The sequence below is a fragment of the Danio rerio genome, chromosome 20, assembly GCF_049306965.1.
Source record: "Danio rerio strain Tuebingen ecotype United States chromosome 20, GRCz12tu, whole genome shotgun sequence".
NCBI classification, from domain to species: domain Eukaryota; kingdom Metazoa; phylum Chordata; class Actinopteri; order Cypriniformes; family Danionidae; genus Danio; species Danio rerio.
The window spans coordinates 29,038,428-29,063,772 of record NC_133195.1 but is presented as its reverse complement, the minus strand read 5'-3'; the positions used below and the strand labels follow the sequence as shown (position 1 = coordinate 29,063,772).

Sequence of the window (25,345 nt, the reverse complement as noted above, 5' to 3'; positions counted from 1 at the left end):
CTGTGGAAAAGAAATACATAACAACACACACCAATAGTTTATAAAAAAAACCCTACTGAAGGAGGTGGACACATAGTCGAAGGATCACCTCTTAAACATCCATCCAATCAAATGCACTCACCAGTAAGTGCTGCAGTAGCCATACACAGCAAATCCTCATCCTCATCTTTCTGTCTGACCCGCTCTGCAGACATGGTGTGGCTCATTGGCTCCAGGTCATAATCGTGGTCCCATTCCAGCGGGATAGAGTCTACGCTGGCTGGGGTGTCCCGTCCTGAACCATTTGTGCGAGCAGGAGCATTGGCAGCTGAAGAGGGTCTGCTGGATGCCTGCTGAATGGCACCATCCTCACCCCACTGAAGGTCTGACAGGTCATCTGATTCGAATTCATGATCCGAGCCTTCACATTCATCATCGGTTAGCTGCCAGACAGAAATAACCAATGTTACACCGAAGAAGCAAAAGCTGAGATACAAAAGATTCTTATTATGTGATTGGCTATGTTTCAGCTGCAAAAACTTACTTAGTTACACAATAAAAAAAATCTTAATTTGTTCACAGTATTTCTAATGATACTTTTCTTGTTGAGGAAGTATTTGCATTAGTTTGGCTTGATTAAAAAAAATAACTGCCAATATTATTAGCCCCATATGATTTTTTCCCCAATTAGCTAGAGGACAAACCATTGTTGTCCAATGAATTGCTTCGTTAACTTGCCTAGCTGAACTTATTAAACTAGATAAGCCCTTAAAATGTGCTTTAAAAGGTTTAAGAAACCCTTGAGTACTTTTTTGAGATTTTAACAGATTTGTGTGTGTTGAGCATCAGTTAAGACAACGTTAGCACCTGTCAGCTTTACTTGTGGGGAAAACTGAATAATTTTGAGCTTTTGTTAGCTAATTTTAGCTTCAGAGTTTAAAATAATTTTTAAAGTGGAATCAAAATTGGTGACGTAGTGCGAATCTGCTAGTGAAGTGATGACGCCTCGGTTTCTCATTATTATTCTATATTATATTCTATATATTTTTATATATAGCTTAGTTTCTTATGAGAAGACCCTGCTTCTTAATTATTCATGACTGCATGTGCTTTCTGAAGGCAAGGCAGATCTGCCAAGCTGTGAGACCCAATGACTTGGTGAGATCGTGTCCATGGACTCCTCCTACGGCACGCAGCATTTAGCTGTTCATAAAGAGTATTATGTGTTTGTTTCCATGATTCACAGGGTTTGGTGCATGTTTTTCCCTGCAATGCTGTCAGGGCCAATACAGCATAGCTGTTTGTGTGAAGCAAGCATTTTTGTCGGGAGAGCAGTACAAGAATCGGACAATGGCGGACTTTTTGTTTTATCAGTTGAGTTCATTCTCATTTAGACACATCGCCTTTATCATTGCTGCTGTGTTCGCCTATGTTTAAAATCCTCCAGATTACAGACAGGGCTAATGGTCGAAATAGACAGGGCAAGAGACCTACTGCACTAAGTCTGCATTCAGACCCAGGGATTGAGGAGAAGAGAAGTCCTCATTTATAATATAAACACAATTATCTTGTATAATGATACAAATTATGATCATATGCATATGAAATTACAAATAACAAATGTAGCAAGGCATTAAGTTACTGTTTATTTCTTTGCATTTTAACCATGAGTCTCCTCACAGTTTGTGTCTCATTTTGTGAGCCAACTGACAACAGTTGTTCGCTCCCCTCTTTCTCCCCTGCTCTGCTGGCCACGCCCACTCCACCCTCTGGTCGCAGTGCTCCACGCCTATTATGATGCATTTTTTGAAAAAATTCTGAGTTAGACTTGAATCGAAAGAGGGCGGTTTCATGGCACTTTAAGGTGAATACTAGTATCTTGCGAAATAACTAGTAAAAATTTAAGTATTTTTACCACAGGTAATGAACTATAACTTAATAACAGAGCTAATAATTTTGCCTTCAACTGTATACACACAATATAATGCAGCTTCTGGTAAAATTAAAAGAAGGAGGCACAACACCGCACAATGACCTCACAACACTTGATGAACAAGTGAGGTAGGATGAGGTAAGAAGCATAGTCAGTTTATCCAGTCCTCAAATAGACATACAGCACTGGAGCCCTGTAATACACAACTATAAAAATAGAAGACTAAAATAGAAGACACAATAGAGGTCTGTGTAAAATGATGTAGATGCTTCAGTAAATTAAGACTTGTGTCATATTTGCTTTTGCTAACACCTGTTCGGGTTTAGAGTACAGTTTATAGTAGATGATTCTTACAAAATACAATATTTTATACAATTTTTCATAAGGAAATTGTAAAGAAATGTACAAGGAGCAAGGTTTTTGCAAAAATGCAGCCAGAAACATTTGTTTAAAAAGAGCCTGCATTCGCGCATGCATGTGTGAATCTGTGCTCATCTTACCGGCAATCGTGTGAGTTTCCTGTAGTAGCGATCCACCCGGCCGAACACCTCTCTACAGTATCTCTGCAGCTCATCCAGCTCCTCCTCAATGACAGCAGCATCCAGAGGCTCGGTCTTCTCCATCAGCACCTCCCCCTGCCCAAACACACTCTCCACCTTCGTATTGTTCAGACTGATCTCCTGCTTAAACGCCTGCCACACACAAGTTAAGCAATTTTAAATACACATTCAATGCAAATGTTGGCAAGTTAATAAAAAGAGTAAGGACTCCGTGGAGATCTGGAATACATATTGTGCACGCTTGTGAATTTTCTATGTATACACTTTTTTAGGCCATAAAAGTTAAGCTCTTACTTTGACTTCCTAAACACTTTATGAGTGCATGCTAATCTTTTTAAAAAATATATATTTCTTTAATATTAGCAATGACATATGACAATGAAATGTTAATTGAATATTAAGTTCAGCATGAACCGGAAGCTGCAGCAGACTTATATCAGTATGATGACACATTTCCGACTGAAACGGAATATTGAGTAGTGGAGGGAGTTTTGTTTTTGTGCTCCTCTTATCTTTCGCTTGCAGCAAACTAATGGTTGGAGGGGTTTGGTCAAGCTTATTTCACACAAGCTGTCAAGCTGACATGATCAGAGAAAAGCCACTGTTCCAGAGCAGACGTAAATGGTTAGATTTTTATGAAATATTACCAAAACAAATCATTTTTCCATGGATTAACTTTTTTTTTTTTACCCTTAACCATGATTAATGTGTGATTTAAATTATATTATTATCAATATTGATTTTATTATAAATTTTGAAACTATTTGCCTGACTGTTTGATGAAGGTGCAGGTGTTGAGCATGTACAGCCCTCACCTTTAGCTGTTTTATCTTGGCCTGAACATCACACTCTGAGAAATGCTCGATGTTGGTGAGCTGTAGGTCCATCTCGGTCAGCCATACCAGAATAACATCTCGGGCTGTCTCAAACTCCTCTCGCTGACCAATGAAATGCTGCAAGAAAAGAGAATAGAGGGTTAGTTAAACAAATTGCTCCTCAATGTTCTTTCTATGTAGATATAAATAAATATATACACAACCAAGATTTTTTAAAGACATTTTCATGTGTGTTTTTTAAAAAGTCTCAAGCTCAAGAGTCCTAATCCAATCAATATACAGTAAATTATTGAGAAAAATTTAAACTTAAAATCATTACTTCACTTTTTAAAGCTATGTTATCCTTCAAAAAAGTATAATAAAATGCTTATTTTATGCATTTATTGATCTCATTATTATTAATATTCAAACAAAATTCAAATTAAAAAAAAATTTTTTTTAAATGACTTTCTTGCCACTGTAAGCCAATTGAATGCACCCTTGCAAAATAACAGTATTCCCCACCCCCATAATAAATAAAAATAAATAATTTAAAATAATTATAATTCCAAATGGTTAAATTGTAATAGTAATATATCACCTTAAGCCTGCGCAAGATAGCAGCAACTCTCCTCTGAAGTATATCCCAGCGTCGGTTTCCATCATGCACCATTTGTCGTAGATGACAAGATGAGTCTGTGCGGTTCTCACGTGCCAGTCTTCGATACTGCTTATTGATCAACTCCAGCTGGGTCAGAAATTCTTGCACCTGTCTCTGAAACGCCTGTCATGCAAATAACAACATTAAATAATGTCCCCAAAAATGTTTGACATTTACAAAGAAACTAGCAAAACTGACCCCCTACACCTTAAAGTGGAGTTATGTGTAGCATTGTTACAATAAATCCTAATTTTAGCATTTGTTTCAGCAATGATTGACTTTTGCAAGAAGTTGAAGTGAACTGGACTGTTGCCATAGATGAGATTACCTCAAACTTCTTGAGCTCCTCTTTAGCCACGATGTACAGCACTCCAGAGGAGTTTGGCAGAGCTGCTGTCCTCTCTGACACTTTCAGCCACTCCTCAAAACGAGAATAATCATCCAGAAACTTTTGCCACAATCTCCATGTCTCCTCAATCCTGCAGAAACACATAGATATTTTAAACACTGACACAGCTCGTATTGAAAATGTAAAATACAGGATCTATTTTTGAAGAAAAACATTTTTAGTTTGACAATATAAAATTCTGACACTGACAATTTTTAAACAAAGTCTCCAAAATCCAGTTTGCGAAAATACAGAAAATATTATCTACAAACTGCATTGTACATGAATAATATAAACTTTTGCATATTATTCAACAATATTACTGACATTAATATAAACCTGAATAAGTATAAATGTACACATTTACAGAATAAATAAATAAATTGAACACAGATTCCGTTTGGGCCTAAATTTATTAAATTTCAGCCAAGAGGCTTTCTAGGAAATATTTTATTTTAAGGCTGCAGCTGTTAGGCAGTTCATCATGTGCTGAAGTCGACTATGAAATATGAATAGTGACCAAGGCACACATGCTTCACACCTGTTTCTGGTTCAGTTTTACCCTAAATGGCTCATTTTTATCTTCAAGAGCATGGATATTTTCTTCCTTACTTTACAGTTAAGAAAGTATACATTTTTATTGTACTATGATTAAGGTGAAGTTTTTATTAGATGTAAAGACATTACCATGCAAAAGAATAAGTTATATAATATAAGTATGTCATATTTTGCCATATATTTAAAAATTATTATTTACCTATTTTCATTTAATGCAATTTAATGCAAATTGTGGAAAAATATGCTTTAAAATAAAAAAATCACACAAAACTTTTAAACAATAGTGTGTGCTTGTACAAATAAAAAGAAGCTTATGCACAAACACAAACACACTCACTTGAGTCTCCTCTCCATAGCAATAGCACAGATGTTCCTCCAGCGGCGGTCCAGGCCACGTGTGGCCTGCTGTATGGATTCACACTCAGTCTCAGTGGCGCAGGCATCACAGTCATGCAGCAGCACCTCGCACAGGTTCAACACTGACGCCACACCGGTGCTGTGCTTCTCAATGTCACGCTGCAGATCCTGCACACAGATATCACAACATCTCACATCAGGATCTTTTCAGCTGTTTCTGCTTCAAGAATTCCAAATACGTTTCGTCTTGTTGCACTATTAGGTCCAGAAAATGAAAGAAACTTTGATGAATATTTGTGATTTTATTTTTCTGAAGCAGAAGGAGGATGATGACTGGTGCTGGGTAAAGCGAGGACACATTTTGATACCGAAACAGTAACTGGGTCAGATGAAGTCACCTTCTTATTTTGACTCAAGAGTTTTCAGTAGGCGGTTTTAAACTCTCATCTCACTTATAGAGATTTAAAAGGTCTTATAAATATAGCTAGAAGCTCAAGTCAAGTGTAAATAAAAGACTTGAAATCCTTTTTTCCCCGCACTTTATTAACTTGTGTATGTAGATTTCAATTACAAAACATACTTACTTTTTTCCTGCACTGACGCACAAATCTCCATTTCAGTAGTACTTAAATACTTCAAATTTTACAGTTTTACTCATGTTTGTGCTCTGAAGGTTTTGACAGAGGAATCTGTACATACACCATGTGCCTGTTTATACTGTATACAACATTTTTATTTTGCACTTTTCCCCCACATTGTTTGCAGTGTACTGATAAAAATACAAACTCTGTGCAACATCTCGGGTCAGATATGTAAAAAAAGAAAAACATTTTTTTAAAATCTGACCTCAATGTTTAGATGTTTAGGAAGAAATGTATGCAAATAAGCACATTTTGAATTAATGTGCTTAAAGCTGCCATTTAAAAACTACTACAAAAAAAGTGCAATTCTTAATATAATCAATCAACCGGGGAGGATAATGTTCCTCATTCACATGTAGTGTCTTACCTTAGTAAGCCTGTTATGTGACCGCATGTAAAGGAATGTGTGTGAGTGTATGTTACCTGTTGCTGGTTGAGTTTTCTCTGGATCTCGTGTGAGTCGCAGGTTTCGTAGACGATGGGTCGTGAGAGTTCAGTTTCGATGTGAGCCAGCCAGGAGCGCAGACTGCTCATGTTCTTATCCAGCTGCTGCACGGCCACCAGCGTCTCCCTCAACTTCTTCACCCTACAGAAAAAAAAGAAAACAGAGTTAACACACTGTTAACATCAACAGCAGATTCTCTTGTATTTAATTTATCATCACAGACACAGAAAGTATCTCTGAAACTAAGAGCATGGAAAACATATATTAAGACTAAGTTACATAAATTGTGTGGTTCAGCCATTTGAGATCAACTCAAAATAAAATTTGCTTTTCAAAAAAACTATAAATATGTGTGATATATTTGTATTTTTGACAAGTCGTTTTGATTGGAAATACTTTTATAGCATTTCAACTTTGATAGAATATAATTTTATGTAATTTTAGTTAAGTTAGATACTTGAAATTTTTTATTTCCTATTAAATTTAGCTACTATACAAATGAAAAACATTATTTAAAAACAATTTGACTGGATAAACAGAGACTACAGAAATTGAACTGCTGAAATGAAACAATAAAACAAAATTCATTATTTACATTTTAATTACTCTTACTATTATTTGTTATGTATTCAGTTTTTTTTACTTTTACTTTTATATTATTTTTGTTATATATTCAGTTGTTTTTTTATCAAACTAGAAATAAATGAAATTTAATCAGATTATTTACTGGGCATGTAAACAAAACATTACAAATTAGTTTTGCTTGCATGCTCAGTAAATATTCAGATTAAATGTCATCTAGTTTAAACCATGCAAATACTCATATTGGTTAACTTTTACTTTTATTAAAGCTCTATTAGAAAATAATGATAAAACTCATTAAAAGCAACATGCAAACATTTTCATTAGCATCAATTTTTTAATACATTCTACAGATTCAGTAGCATATTTGTGAAGCTTCTTGGTGCCCTAATAACAGAAGAAAGCTGTACTGAAAATAAAACAATATAAGCAGAGACAGAATAGACCCTGAAGTTGTCAGTGTTTCCTATATATCCTGACTGAAACTACAAATACAGAATCAAATGCTCAACGCTCACACACACCACCATAGCATGTCTGAACTGTGCCATCATCCAGATCTCTATCTCAACTCAGATTAGATATAAAGCAAAGAGCACTGATGCAGAGTGGACATGTTTCGACTTCAGCTCACTTTGATGGAAACTTTGAGTGGAGTTGGTAAGATAAAGCCCTCATGTGTTACCCTGGTATGTGAATGATTAGGTTTGACTTCAAGCTACATTCCTAAAGACACACTGAGACTAAACCCACCACCACAACAAAAGCAGGTCATTAAATACAGTAATATTACACACATTTAACAAACTAATGTGTTTAGAGAAACTATTTCACTGATAATGACCATTTGAATAATCACTTATGTAGAGAAAATCCCATATTTCACTCACTAAAACACTATATTACAGACAGGCCAAAATATGAATTAAAATTTAAAATAATACACACCAACTTCAAGAAATAGAATCTGTAATATGTTAATAACAATCAAATGAATATTTTCCTGCCTGTTAATGTCACAGTCGCACTCGGGCAGATCTGAGTCCTGTCCAGGACATCCTGCCATGTTATCAGTGCCCATATCCAGCACCATTGAGCCGTATCCAATCGAGTGTGCCAGAATAAAGAAAAACTTCCACCCTGTAGAAATTCCCCTTCTCTTTAGTCTGGATAACAGTGTCCGGTGTTGCTTTGCTGCTCTTCTTAATGTGTGTGCAGTGTATGAGTGTGTGTGTAAACTGTTCCCAAGTGCAGGCATGAGCAGCTGAGTGACAAATACTGCTGAGGCTAAAATAAGACCACAGTCATTAGCACGTGCAGGTCAGAGGACTGGAATGTATGTCTTTGTCATTATTAATATAAACAAAAACTAAAAAAAAAGTGTGTTTGTGTGGTTTTCAAGTGCTAAATGACAGCAACAACTTATAGCTTTAAAATTAAAATAAAAACAAAAATGAAGATAATTATCTTATGAAGATGATAATATCTGTATTAATATTCAGGCTTCATGTTCATACTCACTGCATTCCTCTGTGATTTTAGTGTGTCCTGCGGCTCTGTCTGTATTTGTTTACAGTGTGGCATATGTTTTACACCATTTTAACCCAGTTTTCCCATTTCCATCCAAACAGACATTTCTTTAAATAATACAGTGTATGCAAAACTGTTAGAATACATAAGAAAAAAAACATGACCATTGCTATTTAACCACTCCAACAACAACAACCATACTAACTAATAAATAGTTAGATATTAAAAAATAATTTATTGAGGCTATATTCTTAATGAATAGTGAAAGGTGTTGAACCGTGTGTTCCCCACATTAAAATGTTACCATTATCTGCATTTACCTCATGTGTATTGTTCAAATTGACTACACTTTTGTTATGTTGGTGGCTGTTTTTGCTCCATTAACTTGCATTATAACCACTTTTTTATTGCATAGTCATGACACCATATAATCATGCACTTTTCATTGTTGGTGGTTTTCCCTGCTGGTAAGAGGTAAAATTTGTTTTTTTTACTGTTGATCATCAGTTGCCAACATTAACCAATGGGACAAAAACAGACATGAACATAAAAGTGTATTGTAAAAGATTTGTGTTTTGTATAGATTTTGAAAAATTCCAAAGCATTTTCTCAGAATATGTGTCAAAATAGGTTTAGTAGGTTTAAATCATAACATTTGCTGAAACAAAGAGAAAGTTGTGGCCTCAAAATCACCTCAGAGTGGATGAAAACATGCTTAACAGCACACAAGGGTTAAAAGCAACTGTTTATAAAATGTCTATATTTAGACAGCTAAGTTAACATACAGAATGTGTCTGTGTATTCTATCTGTGTTCAAAATGTATGTGCATGAGTGACTGTGTGTGTATACTTCACCATGAGCAACCCAATCCAAACAATCCAAATAAAAGCATGTCCACTACAATCTACTAGTAAGTGAGGACAGCAGCTGTCGCACTGATCTAATGCACACGAGTGAGAGTGAGAGAGAGAGAGAGAATGACACTCTCCCACACACAGGCCACAGTGTAATCCACACCACACATGTGAGAAGCTTCCAGTCCTGACTGCAGGAAACGCCACTGTACCAGTCAAATCCAGAGACGCCATGGTGTCATGTTTAAAATGCTGCTGCAATCTATTTCCTTTCCACCCACAGGCCATTGGCATGACAGACATGTTCATTTCATCACCCTCTATCTACACTCGCCCCTCTGCAAATGAACTCAATCTTTAAATTGAATAATTTTTAAATAAATAAATACAATTTTCTCTCTGGTAATGTGAAGACTCACCTTGCTGCTATGAGGTCGAGCAGATGCTGCCAGCGCTCATTGACTTTGCAGAGTTTGTACTGGATTTCTGCAGCTTTGCTTTCATGGCTGGCCTGTGCCAGTCTCTCCCCCATCTGCTCCAGCTGACACTTGTTCTCCTCGACCACCGAGATCTCTTCCTGACAGTCCTGATAACAGAGAATGCACAAACTGAGTACAGAGTTTTATTTAAAATCAGCATGCTTTTTTAAAGCGTTCCAATTTAGTTTTTTTAATATAAATTCAAAAGGAGTGCAGGTATTTTAAAGATATCACTTTAGGTCCAGTGAAGTTAAAGTGTTGTCTTCCAATAGAAAGAATCATAATTTTAGTCTTACTTCCTGCACAAACCTGTGTGCATTTGTAACACATTTTGCTTAAGCCAGTCTTTGGACTTCAAGCCTGTAAACAGATCTGACCAACCAGAGCAGAGTAGACTCTTAGAAAGGCGGGGTTTATAGAGAGTGAATTCTTGAACAAAGTTTTTAGACTGTTTCAGAGAGTTGATTCATCCATGTACAGCTGAAAACTAAATTATTAGCCATCCTGTGACATTTTTATTCTTTTTATATTTTTTTGAGTGCTGCTTAAACAAAATAATTGTAATAGCTAATTTATTTAGCCTTTGCCATGATGAAAGTACATAATATTGCACCTTTACTAGTTATACTGTACTGCAGTATATGAGTATTCAATTTAAAGTGCAATTTAAAGGCTTACAAATGTCATTTACAATAGGTTAACTAGGCAAGTTAGGCTAATTAGGCAAGTCATTAGACAACAGTTCTCTTGCAAATCGGCTATTTGCACAGCTGGTGTTTTTCAGCCAATGATCACCTTCCGGTGAAAGGTTTATACAACTATTTTCCACTTTATAAGGTTATGTTTACAGCATTGATGTTGTAATGTAATTCAGATATAATCAGTTAAATAGACTTTAGCATTCATTTTGCTGTTAAAACTTAAAAAGAGACTAAAACCCGTTTAAATGCAGGCGCTGTCACTCGCAGCAGACTAGTGCTGAAACTCCATTGAAAATACTGGGATAAAATTCATTTCCATATTTTTAAAGACATGGCACAGAAAAATATAGTTTAATGCATAGCTTCTTGTTTGGTCTGAGACCCACTTTATACTGTATCTCAGCCAGGCAGTGAACATGGCTGTTTTTTTAAAGAAATCAGATCTTAAATGCAGTGATTTTGTATGGGATGACAATTAACCAGAAGCCCTGAGACTGGCTGACTGAACTTAAAAGTCAGTGTGCATATACCCCATTGAAAAAAAATATATAATAAGGGGGCTAATAATATTGGCCTTTAGAGCAAAAAAAAAAATTTTTTTTTTTTACATATTTTTTTATTTCAGCCAAACCTAAAGAAATCAGACTTTCTCCAGAAGAAAAACTTACTAGGAAATGCTATGAAAATGCCTGGTTCTGTAAAAGATTACCTGGAAAATTATATTAATTGTATCTATTTTATGAGACAATTAATTTATGACGGTAAATAACCTTCAATAAACCAAAATCTACTGTTTGAAACATTAATCTTTCAAATTGCATATAGGTGCATTTTATAATCAGGACCACTAGGCTTAATTACTGAATAACACCTTTTAATGACTGCTTAATGTTCCTAAATGTTGTGATTGTACATTCACATCACCTTTGTGAGTTTCTCAATCATCTCCTCGATGCTGACGTCGCCGTTCTGTGAGACCTTGCTCTCCATGTGAGTCAGCCACTCACAAAGCTCTTTGTTCTTCTCATTGAACACGGCCCATTCGTTCAGCCTCTCGCTCACCTGCTGCCGGCGCAGGCACAGCTATAGAAAGTACAGACAGAGATCAATCAAACCATCTGTTCACTGAAGACTGATCATGATTAAAGGAAGAGCCTGTCAAGTGATGAGAGAAACGGGAAATGTGTTGATGAGCAGAAAAAGAAAAGACATTTGTAAGACAGACAGGTGAAGTGTCATGGACTTTCTCGTGGTCTTTTCTTATTAAGAGACATCAGGGTAAAGAGGCACACTATCACTGTAATCCATTATACTGCCCTGCCATAAAAAAGCTATTAGAATAATAATCTCCCATTATCCCATTATATTTTCTATTATTCCATTGGCATGTTTCTCACAAACTTTGAATAAATTCATGCTTAGAACAATATCTTCCTAAATATAGCAAAAAATTAATACCTTACAAGAACCCCAGTCTTCAATGCAGATTTTAAGCCATATTTCAAGTTAATTTGCAGTGCACCTGTTTACATATTAATTTCTGGTGTTAATAAAACTCATAAAAAAGCTTGCAGTTGTTCAAATACTGTTATTCTCTTGTGAAATCCCCATGTTTGTGGTAAACAGTGGTGGGTAAAATGTGTTAAAGTGTAAAAGAGATGTGAAGTGATTGAGTGATGTGTACCTGATGGCAGGTCTCCTCCCACTGTCTCTGGAGTAAAATCAGGCGCTCATGCAGGACTGTGAGGTCATCAGCACTGAGGCCGCTGGAGAGAGACTCCCTCAAAATACACAGACCGGCTACATCATCAGCCCAGCCTTCAATACTGGCCTCTAATTCCTTTCACACAAACATACACATATATACTTGAGCACATTGGAAAAATAAAAATCAAATTAAATTAAATTAAATCAAATTAAATTAAATAAAAAATTAATTAAATAATATTAAATAAAATAAAAAATAAAACAATAAAATAAAATTAATTAATAAAATTAAGTATTATTAAATAAAATATAACAATAAAATAAAATAAAACAAACAAACAAACAAACAAATAAATAAAAAAATAAAAAAAATTAAAATAAAATAAAATAAAATAAAATAAAATAAAATAAAATAAAATAAATGCAAGCTGTAAAAAAATACATTTTGGGAAAAATATTTTAAAATTTAAACTGAACAATCAAAAAGGTTTTTTATTATATGTGAAACTGAAATGCATTACAATAACTTGTTCACTAAAAATAAGGATAGTATGCCTTACAGACAAGATTTTAAAGAGCCCATATTATGGGTTTTTGAAAATTCCCCTCCATGTAGTGTGTAACACAGCTCTAAGTGAAGTGAAGTATCCAGCTAAGGCTTAAATCTGTAAGAATACAGTGTTTAAAACGGTTGATTCATCTATAAAAGAGTCGACTCATAGTGCTTCAAACGAGTCGCCTTGATACCGATTCATTAGGTGTTTCGCCATGACGTACGAACGAAACCAAGTTATTCACGTGCACGCGCAAACCCGGGAGATTTCAAACCTGAGGCCCCGCCCTCTGACGCAGTAACCCAGACACACACACACACACACACACACCCACAAACACACGCACACAAACATGCCGGTCGATTGAAGTCACACTGCAGATGGACATTATCGATTCTCTACCCAGAGATGAAACCTCAGCATTATAACCAAGCAGTTGGAAACTTCTGGAAACTACAGGCTACAAAGAATACTTCATCTGCGTTTGTTAAAGTAAGGATCAGTAAAGAGTAACTTACTGATGGACGTCAGGATGAGTTTCTTCCTCCATTTCTCAAATGTAAGTACGTGCGATTAAAGTTGCCTCGTTGACTCTAGCTTGCAAATGTATTTAGTTGTGATTTGTTACTTGTAACCGCGTGTACTGTATCAGGTTAACTGGCTATATTCTCTTATCGCGTGCAAAGTCACGTTAAAAACGCGACGCGTGCTGTTTGTTTACGGAGCTCCGTGGTAGAGGTCTGCATTCCCGCGGCTGTCCCCGCGCCAGATTTCTGCGGCGCGGGAATACATTTCCGAATCAATCGCGGGAGCAATCGGTAACAGGTTTAATTTGGGACGGGAGCGGGCTGTCTAGCAATATCCTGGATATTGCTATGCGAATGGGACAGATCTTTGCCTGCCTGTGTGTCTGCTTGGCGCTTGTGTGTATGTGTTAGTGCGTGCGTATGAGAGAGAGAGAGAGCTCTGTCTGGCTGTCTCTGGACTGTTTAGCTGGGTGATTTTCGGTTATGTTCTCCCCCGCTCTTTAGCGGGATCGGGCGCGGCAGGCAGAAAACGGGGCGGTTCGGGCACCGGGACAAGAAATTCTAAATATAAGCGGGAGCGGTCGGGTTCAGGCTAAAACCTGGCGGGTGCGGGCGGAAGCGGGAGCGTTGTCGTCCAGAGGTGTGTGTGTGTTTGTGTGTGTGGCAGCTAAAATCCACGCCTACACTATGGAGCGTGTATGAACTGTGATTACTTTTATATTGCTGATTAGCTATTGGGCATTTCATTCTCTGACTGAAGGCAGTCGACCAATCGTGACAGACTGTCATCGGTCCAATCAGCGCAGATTAGCTTCGCGCTAAGGAGGGGTTTGGGAACAAATGAATCACTGGACGATTCATACAGGAGTCGCTGGGATAATTAGGTAAAAATAAATGCAGATTATAAGACCATGAAAGTGTTTTTTGACTTTGCATGCATATTAGACTGTTGTTGGAGACCCTTACAACCAAGATATGACCCTATTTCATGTATAATATGGGCTCTTTAATGTCTGGATCCCACAAAAGTCATTCATATTCACAACTGTAGCTGCTTTCTACATTTATCATCATCAGGAAAACTGTCTGCACATATTCCAAGCACTTCTTAATCCTCAGAGTCTCTGCTAACATGTAGCCTTTATCATGATTAGCATTCATCTTGACTTCCTTCCTTCAGGCAAAGTCAAAGAAACTCTTGCTTATCAGTCTATGGATGTTACTTTCACACACCTTCACACATGGAAAAATCGACACTCTTCTGCAGATAAAAAATTAATCTGATCATCAGGGAATCGTACACTAGCAAGGTTATTATTAATGCAGCATTCTACAGTATCAGACTACACAAGAATCATGTGCTATAGTTATACAGATACTGCTGCTGAGGAAACAGTTGAATGTTTAAGCACAAATAATCAGAAAAATCAGTTGCTGTGGAAGGTCATGATGAGTCAGATTTGTTTGAAATACCTTGCAGCGAATCTGTTCGGTGTGCAGCTCCTCATGGTGATCGGGTAAAGGCACCGAGAGCTTCTGCTTGAAGTCTCTCAGCTTTTCGTGTGATGCAGTGATTCCTTTCTCACACTGATCCCAGTCCTGCACACACAGCCAGAAAAAAATATTGTTAAATCATGAAAGTGTGAATATTTAAGCACTGCGCATATTTTTATGCAATTTTGCAGTTTCAGCAGCACACTTATGAATCACTGAAACATTCAGTTGAGCAATCTCTGAGCTCTAATGCGCATATATATCATTCAGATGTTTAATCATCATCACATTGTTCATCATCAATAGAATAAAGTCATATGCAGTCAAGCCTGGTCAGAGCAAAGGGCAAAACATGACTGTCATGCAGAGATAAAGCAGTGCTGTACCTTCTATCACGTCATCCGAAAAAACAGAGTGATGTAAATAAGAGAGGAGGAGAAAGAGAGACAGAGGCTGATGGAAATAGGAGCCATTTTCCTTTAGCAATCCCAAATTGTTGTCTGTGCCCCTGTGTGCTGCGTCAAAATGGAGCGGATGAATGTCTGTCCTGCTGCCCTGTGCTGGCAACACTGCACCGCGTCCTGTCTCCTACGCTACTTGAGAAATCTCTCTCTCTCACTGCCTCTTTCTCCCACTCTCTCTTTCATCCACCTCACAAGCACACAAAGCATCTCTCTCTCTCTCTCTCTCTCTCTCTCTCTCTCTCTCCATCTCTCTCTCTCGTTATGCTAGCCAGCCTCTATTTGCTCAGTAAGGTCAGATACAAAGTCCTTCACTGCCTCTCTTTTCTTTTAGGATGAGCAACAAGACATCCATTTATAGGTTTGCAGAAACTGTTCTTTGTGTTATTAGTAATCACAATAACTGGGTAATAATTAAGTAATAACGCTGAAACTTCCACTAAGCCTAATCTTTAGCCTTAGTTAGATCATACAACTGCAAAATATAGGTACATCTTAATAAGCACACTTTTGTTTTGCATTCAACAATGCACAGACTATTTTCATATTTAATATATTTGCAGATTAAAATAGATTTTAAAATAATGCCCTGAATGCATAAACACCAAAAATACCAAAACAACCCAAAAATGAAAATAACCTATTAACAGTTATTAACATGTGAATAATGTACCTTTCTTGCATTTAATGTTTATTTTCTGATCATCAAGCGCTGTTAGCCATTGACTTGCATTATATGAATCAAGAAAAGCCATGATTTCATCTATAAAAATGATTTAAGTCCTGAGGAAAAAAAGTACATTTTTGATGGACTGAATAAAAAAAGACATTTTCATTTAAGAATGAACTATCTCTATTAGTTTATTTGGGGTTCTTCCACCCGACCACACTTTACCCTCTCATTTTGTAGACTTTGTTGCCTTCTCAACCCTTCTGGCTAGGCGATTAATTCTTCTGAACTGGAAGAGCCCTCACCCTCCTTCTCACACATTAGTTGGATAAGAAGTATTTCTTTATTTTATGAAATTAGAAAAAAATAGGTACTCTCTTCACCGACCTAGCACTATTTTTATTAAATTGTGGGAACCCCTTTGCAAACATGTCCAAACTCTTCAGCTTGACCCTGCTTCCTCTGATCCCCACCCCCCAATACCCAGCTTTTATGGGAAACTATTTCTGGTGAACACATTGTAGACTTGTTTTATTTGTATATAAGATTGCATTAGTGTTGTTGTTTGTTTGTTTGTTTGTTTGTTTATTTATGTATTTATTATTATTTTATTATTATTAATATTTATTTTTATTATTATTATTTGCTCAAAATACTTTTCAGTGTATTTGCTTATTGTTACATGTTTATGTCTTTTTATATTTTTGTAATGTTTCACAATGTAGAAATAAAACAAAAAACGAAGAATGAACTATCCCTTTACCTATAGACACTTAAACGTAATAAATATACATTTGATAAACTGTTACACATAGTAACAACCAATTAAAACACAAGAATGTATTGATTACTTTTTTCAACAATGCTGCAGCAAGTCACATTAATACAATAGGGTCCAAAAGTGTCTAAACGTTAAACTTGAAAATGCTAATCAAATAAAAAAAATAAATTTTCAGAAGTAATTTGTGATTTTTACATTATATTTTTTACACAAAATTAATTTTCATCCTGAGAGTATCTGTACAACAAAACCAACTAAAATGCACTTAAGTGTTCTTAAACTTTGACCCAACTATACATAACCATACTAACAAACAGGAAACCACATGCTACAAGTGCCACAACAGCACAGACAAATGCAAATAATCAACTAAACCTACTCAACTAACATGAACTTCCAAAAACAGCAAATGTCACCCAGCAACAAGAATAAGAAACTTGAAAATGTGATGCTGTTCACTTCCAAACAACTAAGGAGCAGTTAGATTGAACATATGAAGAAGAAAAAAATACAGCCCTAAAAAATGTAAAAACATGCTTGTTTGTAGTTCCTAACTTACGGAAATACCATCAGATGTTTGCACACACAACTAGTACATTAAGCCTAGCATTGTTTTGGCTGTCTAGTAATTTTCACAGCAACATGTATGCCATAAAAGCCATAAATATCTTTAAATTCAGTCTCAAATAAGACCGTGTGAACAATAAATGAACCAGCATGACAGATATTTCATTTTTGGGTCCGGACCAAGTGTAAACCCAACTTTATTGTCAACTCACCCTTAATAGAGAGAGCAGCTCTTTCTTCCTCTCATCGAGGCGGATGTTAATGGCCCTCCAGCGCTCCTGGACGTCTGTGAGCTCAGTGTGAAGCGATGCCTCTGCTCGGGCATCAGCCCACAGGAGTAGCTGTCTGCCAGCCTCCACTGTGAGGATGTAGCTGCCCTGCTGCCTCTGAAGAATACGCTCCTTCAGCTAGACAAAGAGATGGTGTTTTTATAAAGTGCTTAACCCTTGCATATAGTTCAAATTGACCACCCTTTTGTTATGTTTGTGGCTGTTTTTGCCCCATGTGACTTTTATTGTAACCACTTTTTAAAAAAACTAAATTATAAAAAAAACTATTTGACCTCTTTCCAACAGGGAAAACCATCAACAATCAAGAATGCATGCTTACTGTATATGGTGTCATGGCTTTGCAATCCAAAAATGTTGTTATAATAGAGATCAATGGGGCAAAAACAGCCTTTAACATAATGAAAACGTAGTCAATTTGCTCAGTGTATTAAGATTTTGAAAAATTCTAAAGCATTTTTCCAAAAATATGTGTCAAAATAAGATTATTCACCAAAAATCATTCCATTTGCTAGAACACAGAGAAAGTTATGGCCAAATTAAGCCTCAAAATCACACCAAATGGGATGAAAACATCCCCAACAGCGCACAAGGATTAATGTTATTTGCAGGAAGGTTTTATTTCCTCTTTTGTATTATCTTTACCTGTATGTGGTCTAGCATTCCACGAATCTGCTGCAGTGCTACTGTTGTTCCTTGCTGCTGGTCTTCAGGCTCCAGTGAGACTTCATGCAGCCAGTGGCGCAGTTTACCTATGAGCTCTGTGTAGCGCTGCCACTGCCGAACCAGACTGTCAATAATACCCCGTCTCTGCTGGGCTCTTCTCACCACCCCTTGCCACTGGTTACTAAGCAGTGCCAGTTTCAGGCCAAAGTCATCCCTTTTAGTAGAGTGGAAAACAAGAGACAGTCACAGATTGTTTTTGAATGACTGATTAAGAGGTAATCATCAAATAAACCAATGTTACCTGTCTTTCACTTGTCCCTGATTCAGCAGCTCATGTCCATCATTGACGATAGAGTTTAGAACCTGCTGACGACTGAACATTTCTGCTTGGAATAGCTACAAACACACACGAACAAAAATAGGGCTGTTAGATTATGCAGATCATAAACAATAACTCAATGAATTAACTGGAATAAATTTTATATACAGCATTTGTTTAATTACGTAAAAATATCTGCTTCTGAAGTCATCGTTTGGTAAATTCAATCCAAGATTGAAACATACGAGCAAATATATTTTATTTGATAATGTTATATTTGTTTTGTGCTTTAAATAGTAGAAAAAGAGAGGAATGATTGCATTTATTTGCACTAAGATTTGTCACACCACATTAAAGAGCATCAAAACAGCATTTAAAGTTGTAACAGGTATTTGAAAGAGGAGATTTGTTTTGTAATTATTAAACAAGAAATTATTGATCTTGGTATTTAATAATTGATACTGATCCTGTAATGAAAATATATTTAAAATTAAGTTCTAGATATTTAATGGTCAAAACAAACCCTATAACATGATACAATATATGTACTCTTACACCCTGTATTATATATTTTATACAATATATTAAATACTAAAATTACTGTTCAAACCACATATCCAGTGTAAAAAAGTGAAAAATGGCATAAAATTAGTAGTGTAGATAACTATGACGGTAAAATTTTGAAATAAAACACACTACCAATCAAATATTTTGGTAAGAATGACTTTAAATTGAAGAATGAAAATATTTGTATTTGGCAAAAACACAGTAAACTAATTAAATTGAGAGTAAAGATAATTATGTTAAATCTATTTCAAGTGAATACTGTTTTTGGGATCTCTCTAATTATCATGGAATGCCTAAAAATGCACTACAGCATCAAAAAATAATGAGCAGCACAATATTGTCAATATGAAATGTTTAGTGAATAATGGTTTCTGTAATAATTTTGGACACTATATTACCATTCTTTTTTATAATATGCTGTACGTAGCAAAAGCAGAATTTCACATTTATATAACTTCTTAGTGCTAAGAGACCTTTAGTTGTGTTAATGTAAGAATATCTGTTTTTAATCCTATCATCTGTCAGTACCTCATGCTCTCTCTGCTGGTCCAGCAGACTCTGGTAATTCCCAGAGATCTCAGCGGCCAGTTTCTCCTCTGTCTGGGTGAGGAAGCTCATCCAGGCATCACACTTCTCCAAGAAGGTTTGTCTTTGTAGAACCAGGGCTTGAAGTTTACTGCTCAGACACACAAACAGATGGATATTACGCATTCATGTAGTATTTTAGAATAATTTGAATATTTACTGTAGATCAACAAACCTGAATCTCTCTATTGTGCGAGCAGAGTTAGAGGACCAGCTCCTGTTTAGGTTCTGCAGGCGCTTGATTTCATTATCGTTGAGGGGAAGCTGATAACCCAACTCATTCAAACGCTCCAGATCAGGAGAAAGACTGCTCAGCTTTAATAATTGAGTCTATAAACACATGCACATGAGAATGTTCAGATTACAGCCTTTAAGACTGATTTACAAGAAAACAGTCCATTTTTACCTTAAGTTTGTCCATGTGGTCCTGCACAAATGAGATTTCTGGTGATCCGACCGGGTCTTGTTCCTTCAGAACCTTTTCGGCTTCTTCTGCCCAGCGGCTCAGAGAATTTAACTCCTTGCTAAACCTCTCATAGTCCCTCGTACTCACCTTGAAAAAAGAAAGGAGAAGAGAAACATTTAACATAAACAATTTTGTCAGGCAAAAATTTGTTAAAGTGACAATTATTTACTACTGTTTAAAAGTCAAATTTTTGAAAACTGCCTTTTTAGTAAAAATAAATGATTCCTGTTTTGATTTTGAGTTAGTTTTAGTGCATTTTATTTAAATTGTCATTGTGTCACAAATTGTGACCCTGGTCCACAAAACCAGTCATAAGAGTCAGTTTTTGAAACAGAGAATTATAAATCACCTGATTGCATAAACAAATATATAAGCTTTTCATTAATTTATGTTTTGTTAGAACAGGAAAATATTTGGCTGAGACACAATTATTAAAAATGTGTAATTTGAAGGTTTAAAAGTATCTAAATATTGAGAGAATTGCCTGTTAAGATGTACAAATTAAGTTCTTAACTAATTATATAACTAATCAAATATTACGTTTTCATATATTAACAGAGAACAATTCACAAAATATCTCCATGGAACCTAATCTGTACTTAATGTTCTAGTGAATTTTGCCATAAAAGAAAAATCCATTATTCTGACCCATGTTTTGTGGTCCAGGGTCACACATGACCCCGCACATTTAAACTCTAGTATATATTTCATTAAAATAATGTAAATGCAGTGTAAAAAAACAGATTTTTATCAAATATAGGAGCATGCTTCAATAATAAATAATACTAGTTATACAAGTTTCTTTTTTATGTTTTTGATGTTTAATGAAATGTGTCTTCTCTATGTGAAATTAACTAGCTATTTTAGAGTAAAAATGGACTCTAATGATTTTTTAACTAGATACATTTTCAGAGTTCAGAGTCAGAATCAACAAATAAGTTGCACAAGGTAAAATCAAAATCATCAAAACCTCTATCAGAGACTGCTGTCTTTGCAGGGCATGTCCAACTGCTGCTAATCGCTGAGTGAGAGACAGGTGCTCAGTGTGGAAGGTTGTCATTGCAGAAGGGTCCACTTGTTGCCTCAGCTGCTCAGAAAACTCATCCAGCTGCTGCAGGACAGACTCTACTGATCCCTCTGTCGCCATTAGACCCTGAAGAAATGCCAGTTTTACAAAGGCCAACACTGTATCCCTTGCTACAAATTTGTGCTGCACACAGCTGTCAGAATTGCCAAACGCTTACACACTTTTTATCACTAACATAATTCAAGCTCACAAATATTTCAGAGACTTCCAAGCCCACACCTTGACTTCCTGTTGTGTGATGTCCCTGTGGGTGGCGCTCTTGAGCAGATGCTCCACCTGTTCCTCTAGTTTATGGATGTCGGCGCTGCACTGAGCATGAAGTGCTTTGTAATGTTGCCACAGTTGAAGAAGGCTCTTGCTTCTCCTCAGCTGATCTGAGATCTGCTCAAGCAGAGTGTTCCACCTGATAGCAGATCAGTAGATTAGGACAGATCTCAGACAGGTTTTCAAAGAATGAAAAAATGATATATTGAAACTCACCTGAGGTTGACATCACCCAGTGCTGTGTTGAGTGAATCGCTCACTGATTGATGACACTCTTTCAGCAGCTGCTGTGTTATGGAGCCCAATTTTCTTAAACTGCTTTCCTGTTTCTCCAGCTCATCTTGTAAACTCTGAAGCAATAAAACCCAGGGTGATTTAAAAAAAATCTTACTCCAAACTTTGCTAATAAAATAACATTCATGCTTGTGACCAGTCTGGCACCTGGAGATTCTCCACTTGAACCTGCACAGCTTCAGGGGAGCCGGTGAGAAGATGCAGACAAGAGATGGTGTAACGCCCCTCCATCAGGTAGCCCTGAATCTCCTCATATGCCTGTTTATACAGACTCCACTGCTCCAGCACTGACCGGAGACTGACTGTCTGCTGCCCGATCTGCAATTACACACAAACCTCATTTAAGACTCACCATCAAGCTAAATGCTTTGTGAAAATCTATTTATGAAAATTGAGTGATAGTACACATTGTGCATGCTGAAATAGTGAGTCATATTCATTAATTTTCATAACTGAATCAGAGTTTTGAATTGATTTATTGAAATTAACTTTCCCTAATGTGATCGTCCACAATTATATTTGAATAGATTCGCTCTTTGTAATTTGCTGCAAAATTATTAGCAATTACAATAAGAATAATAAAAAAAACTCACATATTATAGTATATAATAATATGAGATCTAATAAATAAATAATTAAAAACAAAGCATACAAAGCGTGGTCCTTGCGCAAGAATTTTGATTTTGCACTTCTTAGTTTGCTCACAGGTCATGAATGATGATCAAGGTAGAAATTAACGAGATAGAAGACCAACAAACTACTGAAGACGCCAAAAACAATAGACAGGCTGATGAGTGTCTGGGGATTCACGTAAGATGCTTTGTGTCTAAATTTAATACTTAAACATTTTAAATGTAGTTTTTGATGTAATTTTATCAAACTATTGTTATTCTATTCTATTCTATTCTATTCTATTCTATTCTATTCTATTCTATTCTATTCTAATGCTACTGTTGAACTATATTGGAATGCCAATTACAAATGGCAAAATTATAAGTTGTGCAAAAAATGCAAAGCAAAATTACCATGTGATCCAGATTGGCCCAAGACTGGTTTAGGTTTTTGAGAGTGTCCATTATAAAAGAGCCAGCTTCACCCTTCTTATCCTGAATTAGTAAGCATCCTTTTTCTTCAGCCTTCTCCAGCTCCTTCTCTTTCTCTTTCACCAACACTTCCATTTCCTGGTATGCACAGGTATAAAGACATGTCAGATCAAGCAAAACAAAATGCACATGAAAAATTTCTGCATTGTCTGTGTAATATTTTGTTGGCGTGGTGCTTACCTGACAGTCTTTCAGTGCATTCTGAGCAGAGGAAACATCCTCAATCCTGTGCTTCTTTTTCACTTTCTCTTCCTGTACACTAAACCAGGTCTTCAAGGTCTGAACCATATTCTCATATTCCAACCAGCTTTCAAGCAGACCCTCCAAAACTTGAATCTGTGAACACAAAAGACTCCAGCTTGATAAAAAATAACGATACACAATAGTGTCCAAAAGTCACAGTCCACATTTTTTTATTCATACAAAAATTACAATTTACATAATCATAACTCAAGTGAAAAGCTGTTTTACAAAAATTCATATCATTTTCATTCATAGTAATTGTCATGTGTTTTCATTTACTAGTGCAATACTCAAGAACTCCAAGTTTAGTGTTTTACAACTATTTATATCTAACCTTCTCTGTAACAAGTCCCTGCAATATCTGCCAGCGGCGGTTCATGGCACCAAGACGCTCAGCGAAGTCTGTTTTGTCACTGCGTTTTCCCTCCACATCCTGATTGCTGATTTGCAGAACTGACTGATTCACAAAGTCCACTGTCAGCTGCTTACAAGACAGGTCAATCTGAAAACCCTGATTAGAGAGATAAACCAATTACTTTGTTCTGCTTCTTTGAAAACAAAAGGTTTATTTCATGTTCCTGCAGGTTTTTACTTACCTTGTATTTCTGAAGGTACATTTGGACAACCACAGAGCCCACAGCCCCCATGATCTTCTGCTGGTCCTCTTGGATAACATTCTCCATGAGGGATATCCAGCTCATTAGCTCAGTTATTGCATGACGGGATGGTAGCTTCTCCATCTGCAGCTGTTGGTCACAACATCAGTGATTCAGTTTAATTGCCACTTCAACCATGACATCAGATTTACTAACATCTTGTGCTTTGCAAAAGAACTGCTAGGGTTTTACTAACCAAAGAGTGAAAAATTATAGTTAATTTGTGGCTAAACATTCAGATTTAAAAATTGGACTCACATTATATTAAATCCTTAATATACAATAACCGCATTTCCACTGTCGGCCCAGTGCGAGCCAGGGTTTTTATCGGGCAAGGCTGGGCCGTGTTTGGCGCATGTACTCTTGTGCGTTCGGAAAACTAGTGTCCGCCTTCTCTTTTCACTCTGCCCCGAAGCTCCAGCTGGCCCTCTTTCACTCAATATATTCGGCGGGCCGAAAAAGGCCGGCCACTGGCCCCAAGACAGCCCTGCTTTGGTCCGATTAGGCCCCGGAAATGACAGTGGAAACGCGACTGGCCTTGGCTCGCTCTCTTTAGGCGCGATAGTGGAAACATGGCTACTGACCTTCTACACCTTAACTACAATGTACTTACATTTAAATTAATTTGGTATAACACACTTATTATGTCCATACATTTTTACACTATGCTAATATTTAAAAGAAATATATGCATATAGTCACATCTTTAATTAATTTCTGTAATTACATATATAATTACAATGTTGACCAATCCCTTACACCTTTCTCCACCAATAAACCTAACTATACCATCACATCGATCCCTTACCTTAACCAAAAATCACCTCAATAGCAACCTTAAGTGTTATGCATACCATACCATATGAACACAATAAGTACAATGTACTTATTTTTTGATGTAAGTGCCTAATAATTAAGGCCACATAATATAAAGTAGGACTCAAAATGTTCAAGAAGAGAGTGTTTAAACTAATTGTAAAGTGGGATTTATTATAATTTGCATCATTATTTAATTCCCAAAAGAGCATGTCTTAAGCCATTTAGCACCTGACCTGTTAGTTGAAGAAGAAACATACATCACAACATCATACCTGGTGTAGTTTCTCCTGAACCACAGGGATACGAGTGAGAAGATCAGCCCATTGAGTGTCCACCTTGGCTAGATTTGCCCTGAGTGCCGCAGTATCCACTTTCTTCAACCGGAGCAGCTGATTTCCCTGGCTCTGAACTGATGCACGCAATGATGTCTTGGCATCAACCTCTTTGGAGAATTCCTGCAGATACAGAAACAATAAATATACATATACATTGTAAAAGCGCTATACAAATAAAGGTGAATTAAATTGTATTGAACATATTGTTTCTACGAAAAGTCAAAACCAAAGCATCTTTTAAGGAAAGATTCTAAATTGCTGTTCTTACAAGGAAGGCGTGAAGATGATCTCTCACGGTCTCTAACTCTTGAGGCACTGTAACAGACTGAGTACTCCAGAACTCCAGACGGTCAAGAGCCGAACTCAGCCATTGGCTAAGCTCAGCTGATTCACTCTGATACCTGAAATA

The 25,345-nt window shown here is 36.5% G+C and overlaps 1 protein-coding gene across 7 annotated transcripts in view; it reads right to left on the bottom strand.

The window, feature by feature from the left end:
* syne1a (spectrin repeat containing, nuclear envelope 1a) overlaps positions 1–25,345 on the bottom strand; it is a 329,974-nt gene that overhangs the window by 10,201 nt on the left and 294,428 nt on the right. For all 7 annotated transcript variants that reach the window (XM_073933275.1, XM_073933274.1, XM_073933278.1 and 4 more), the window contains 27 exons: positions 25,205–25,337; positions 24,874–25,056; positions 23,723–23,872; positions 23,461–23,637; positions 23,064–23,219; positions 22,806–22,961; positions 21,928–22,098; positions 21,703–21,836; positions 21,442–21,625; positions 21,106–21,288; positions 20,076–20,222; positions 19,845–19,999; positions 19,613–19,760; positions 18,500–18,594; positions 18,178–18,412; positions 17,458–17,652; positions 14,746–14,871; positions 12,169–12,324; positions 11,409–11,567; positions 9,724–9,890; positions 6,316–6,478; positions 5,232–5,419; positions 4,277–4,427; positions 3,889–4,071; positions 3,288–3,425; positions 2,413–2,604; positions 122–422 (listed from right to left, as the gene is read on the bottom strand). In XM_073933275.1, coding sequence (XP_073789376.1) covers positions 122–422; positions 2,413–2,604; positions 3,288–3,425; positions 3,889–4,071; positions 4,277–4,427; positions 5,232–5,419; positions 6,316–6,478; positions 9,724–9,890; positions 11,409–11,567; positions 12,169–12,324; positions 14,746–14,871; positions 17,458–17,652; positions 18,178–18,412; positions 18,500–18,594; positions 19,613–19,760; positions 19,845–19,999; positions 20,076–20,222; positions 21,106–21,288; positions 21,442–21,625; positions 21,703–21,836; positions 21,928–22,098; positions 22,806–22,961; positions 23,064–23,219; positions 23,461–23,637; positions 23,723–23,872; positions 24,874–25,056; positions 25,205–25,337 — 4,526 coding nt within the window. The remainder of the gene's footprint in view (positions 1–121; positions 423–2,412; positions 2,605–3,287; positions 3,426–3,888; positions 4,072–4,276; positions 4,428–5,231; positions 5,420–6,315; positions 6,479–9,723; positions 9,891–11,408; positions 11,568–12,168; positions 12,325–14,745; positions 14,872–17,457; positions 17,653–18,177; positions 18,413–18,499; positions 18,595–19,612; positions 19,761–19,844; positions 20,000–20,075; positions 20,223–21,105; positions 21,289–21,441; positions 21,626–21,702; positions 21,837–21,927; positions 22,099–22,805; positions 22,962–23,063; positions 23,220–23,460; positions 23,638–23,722; positions 23,873–24,873; positions 25,057–25,204; positions 25,338–25,345) is intronic.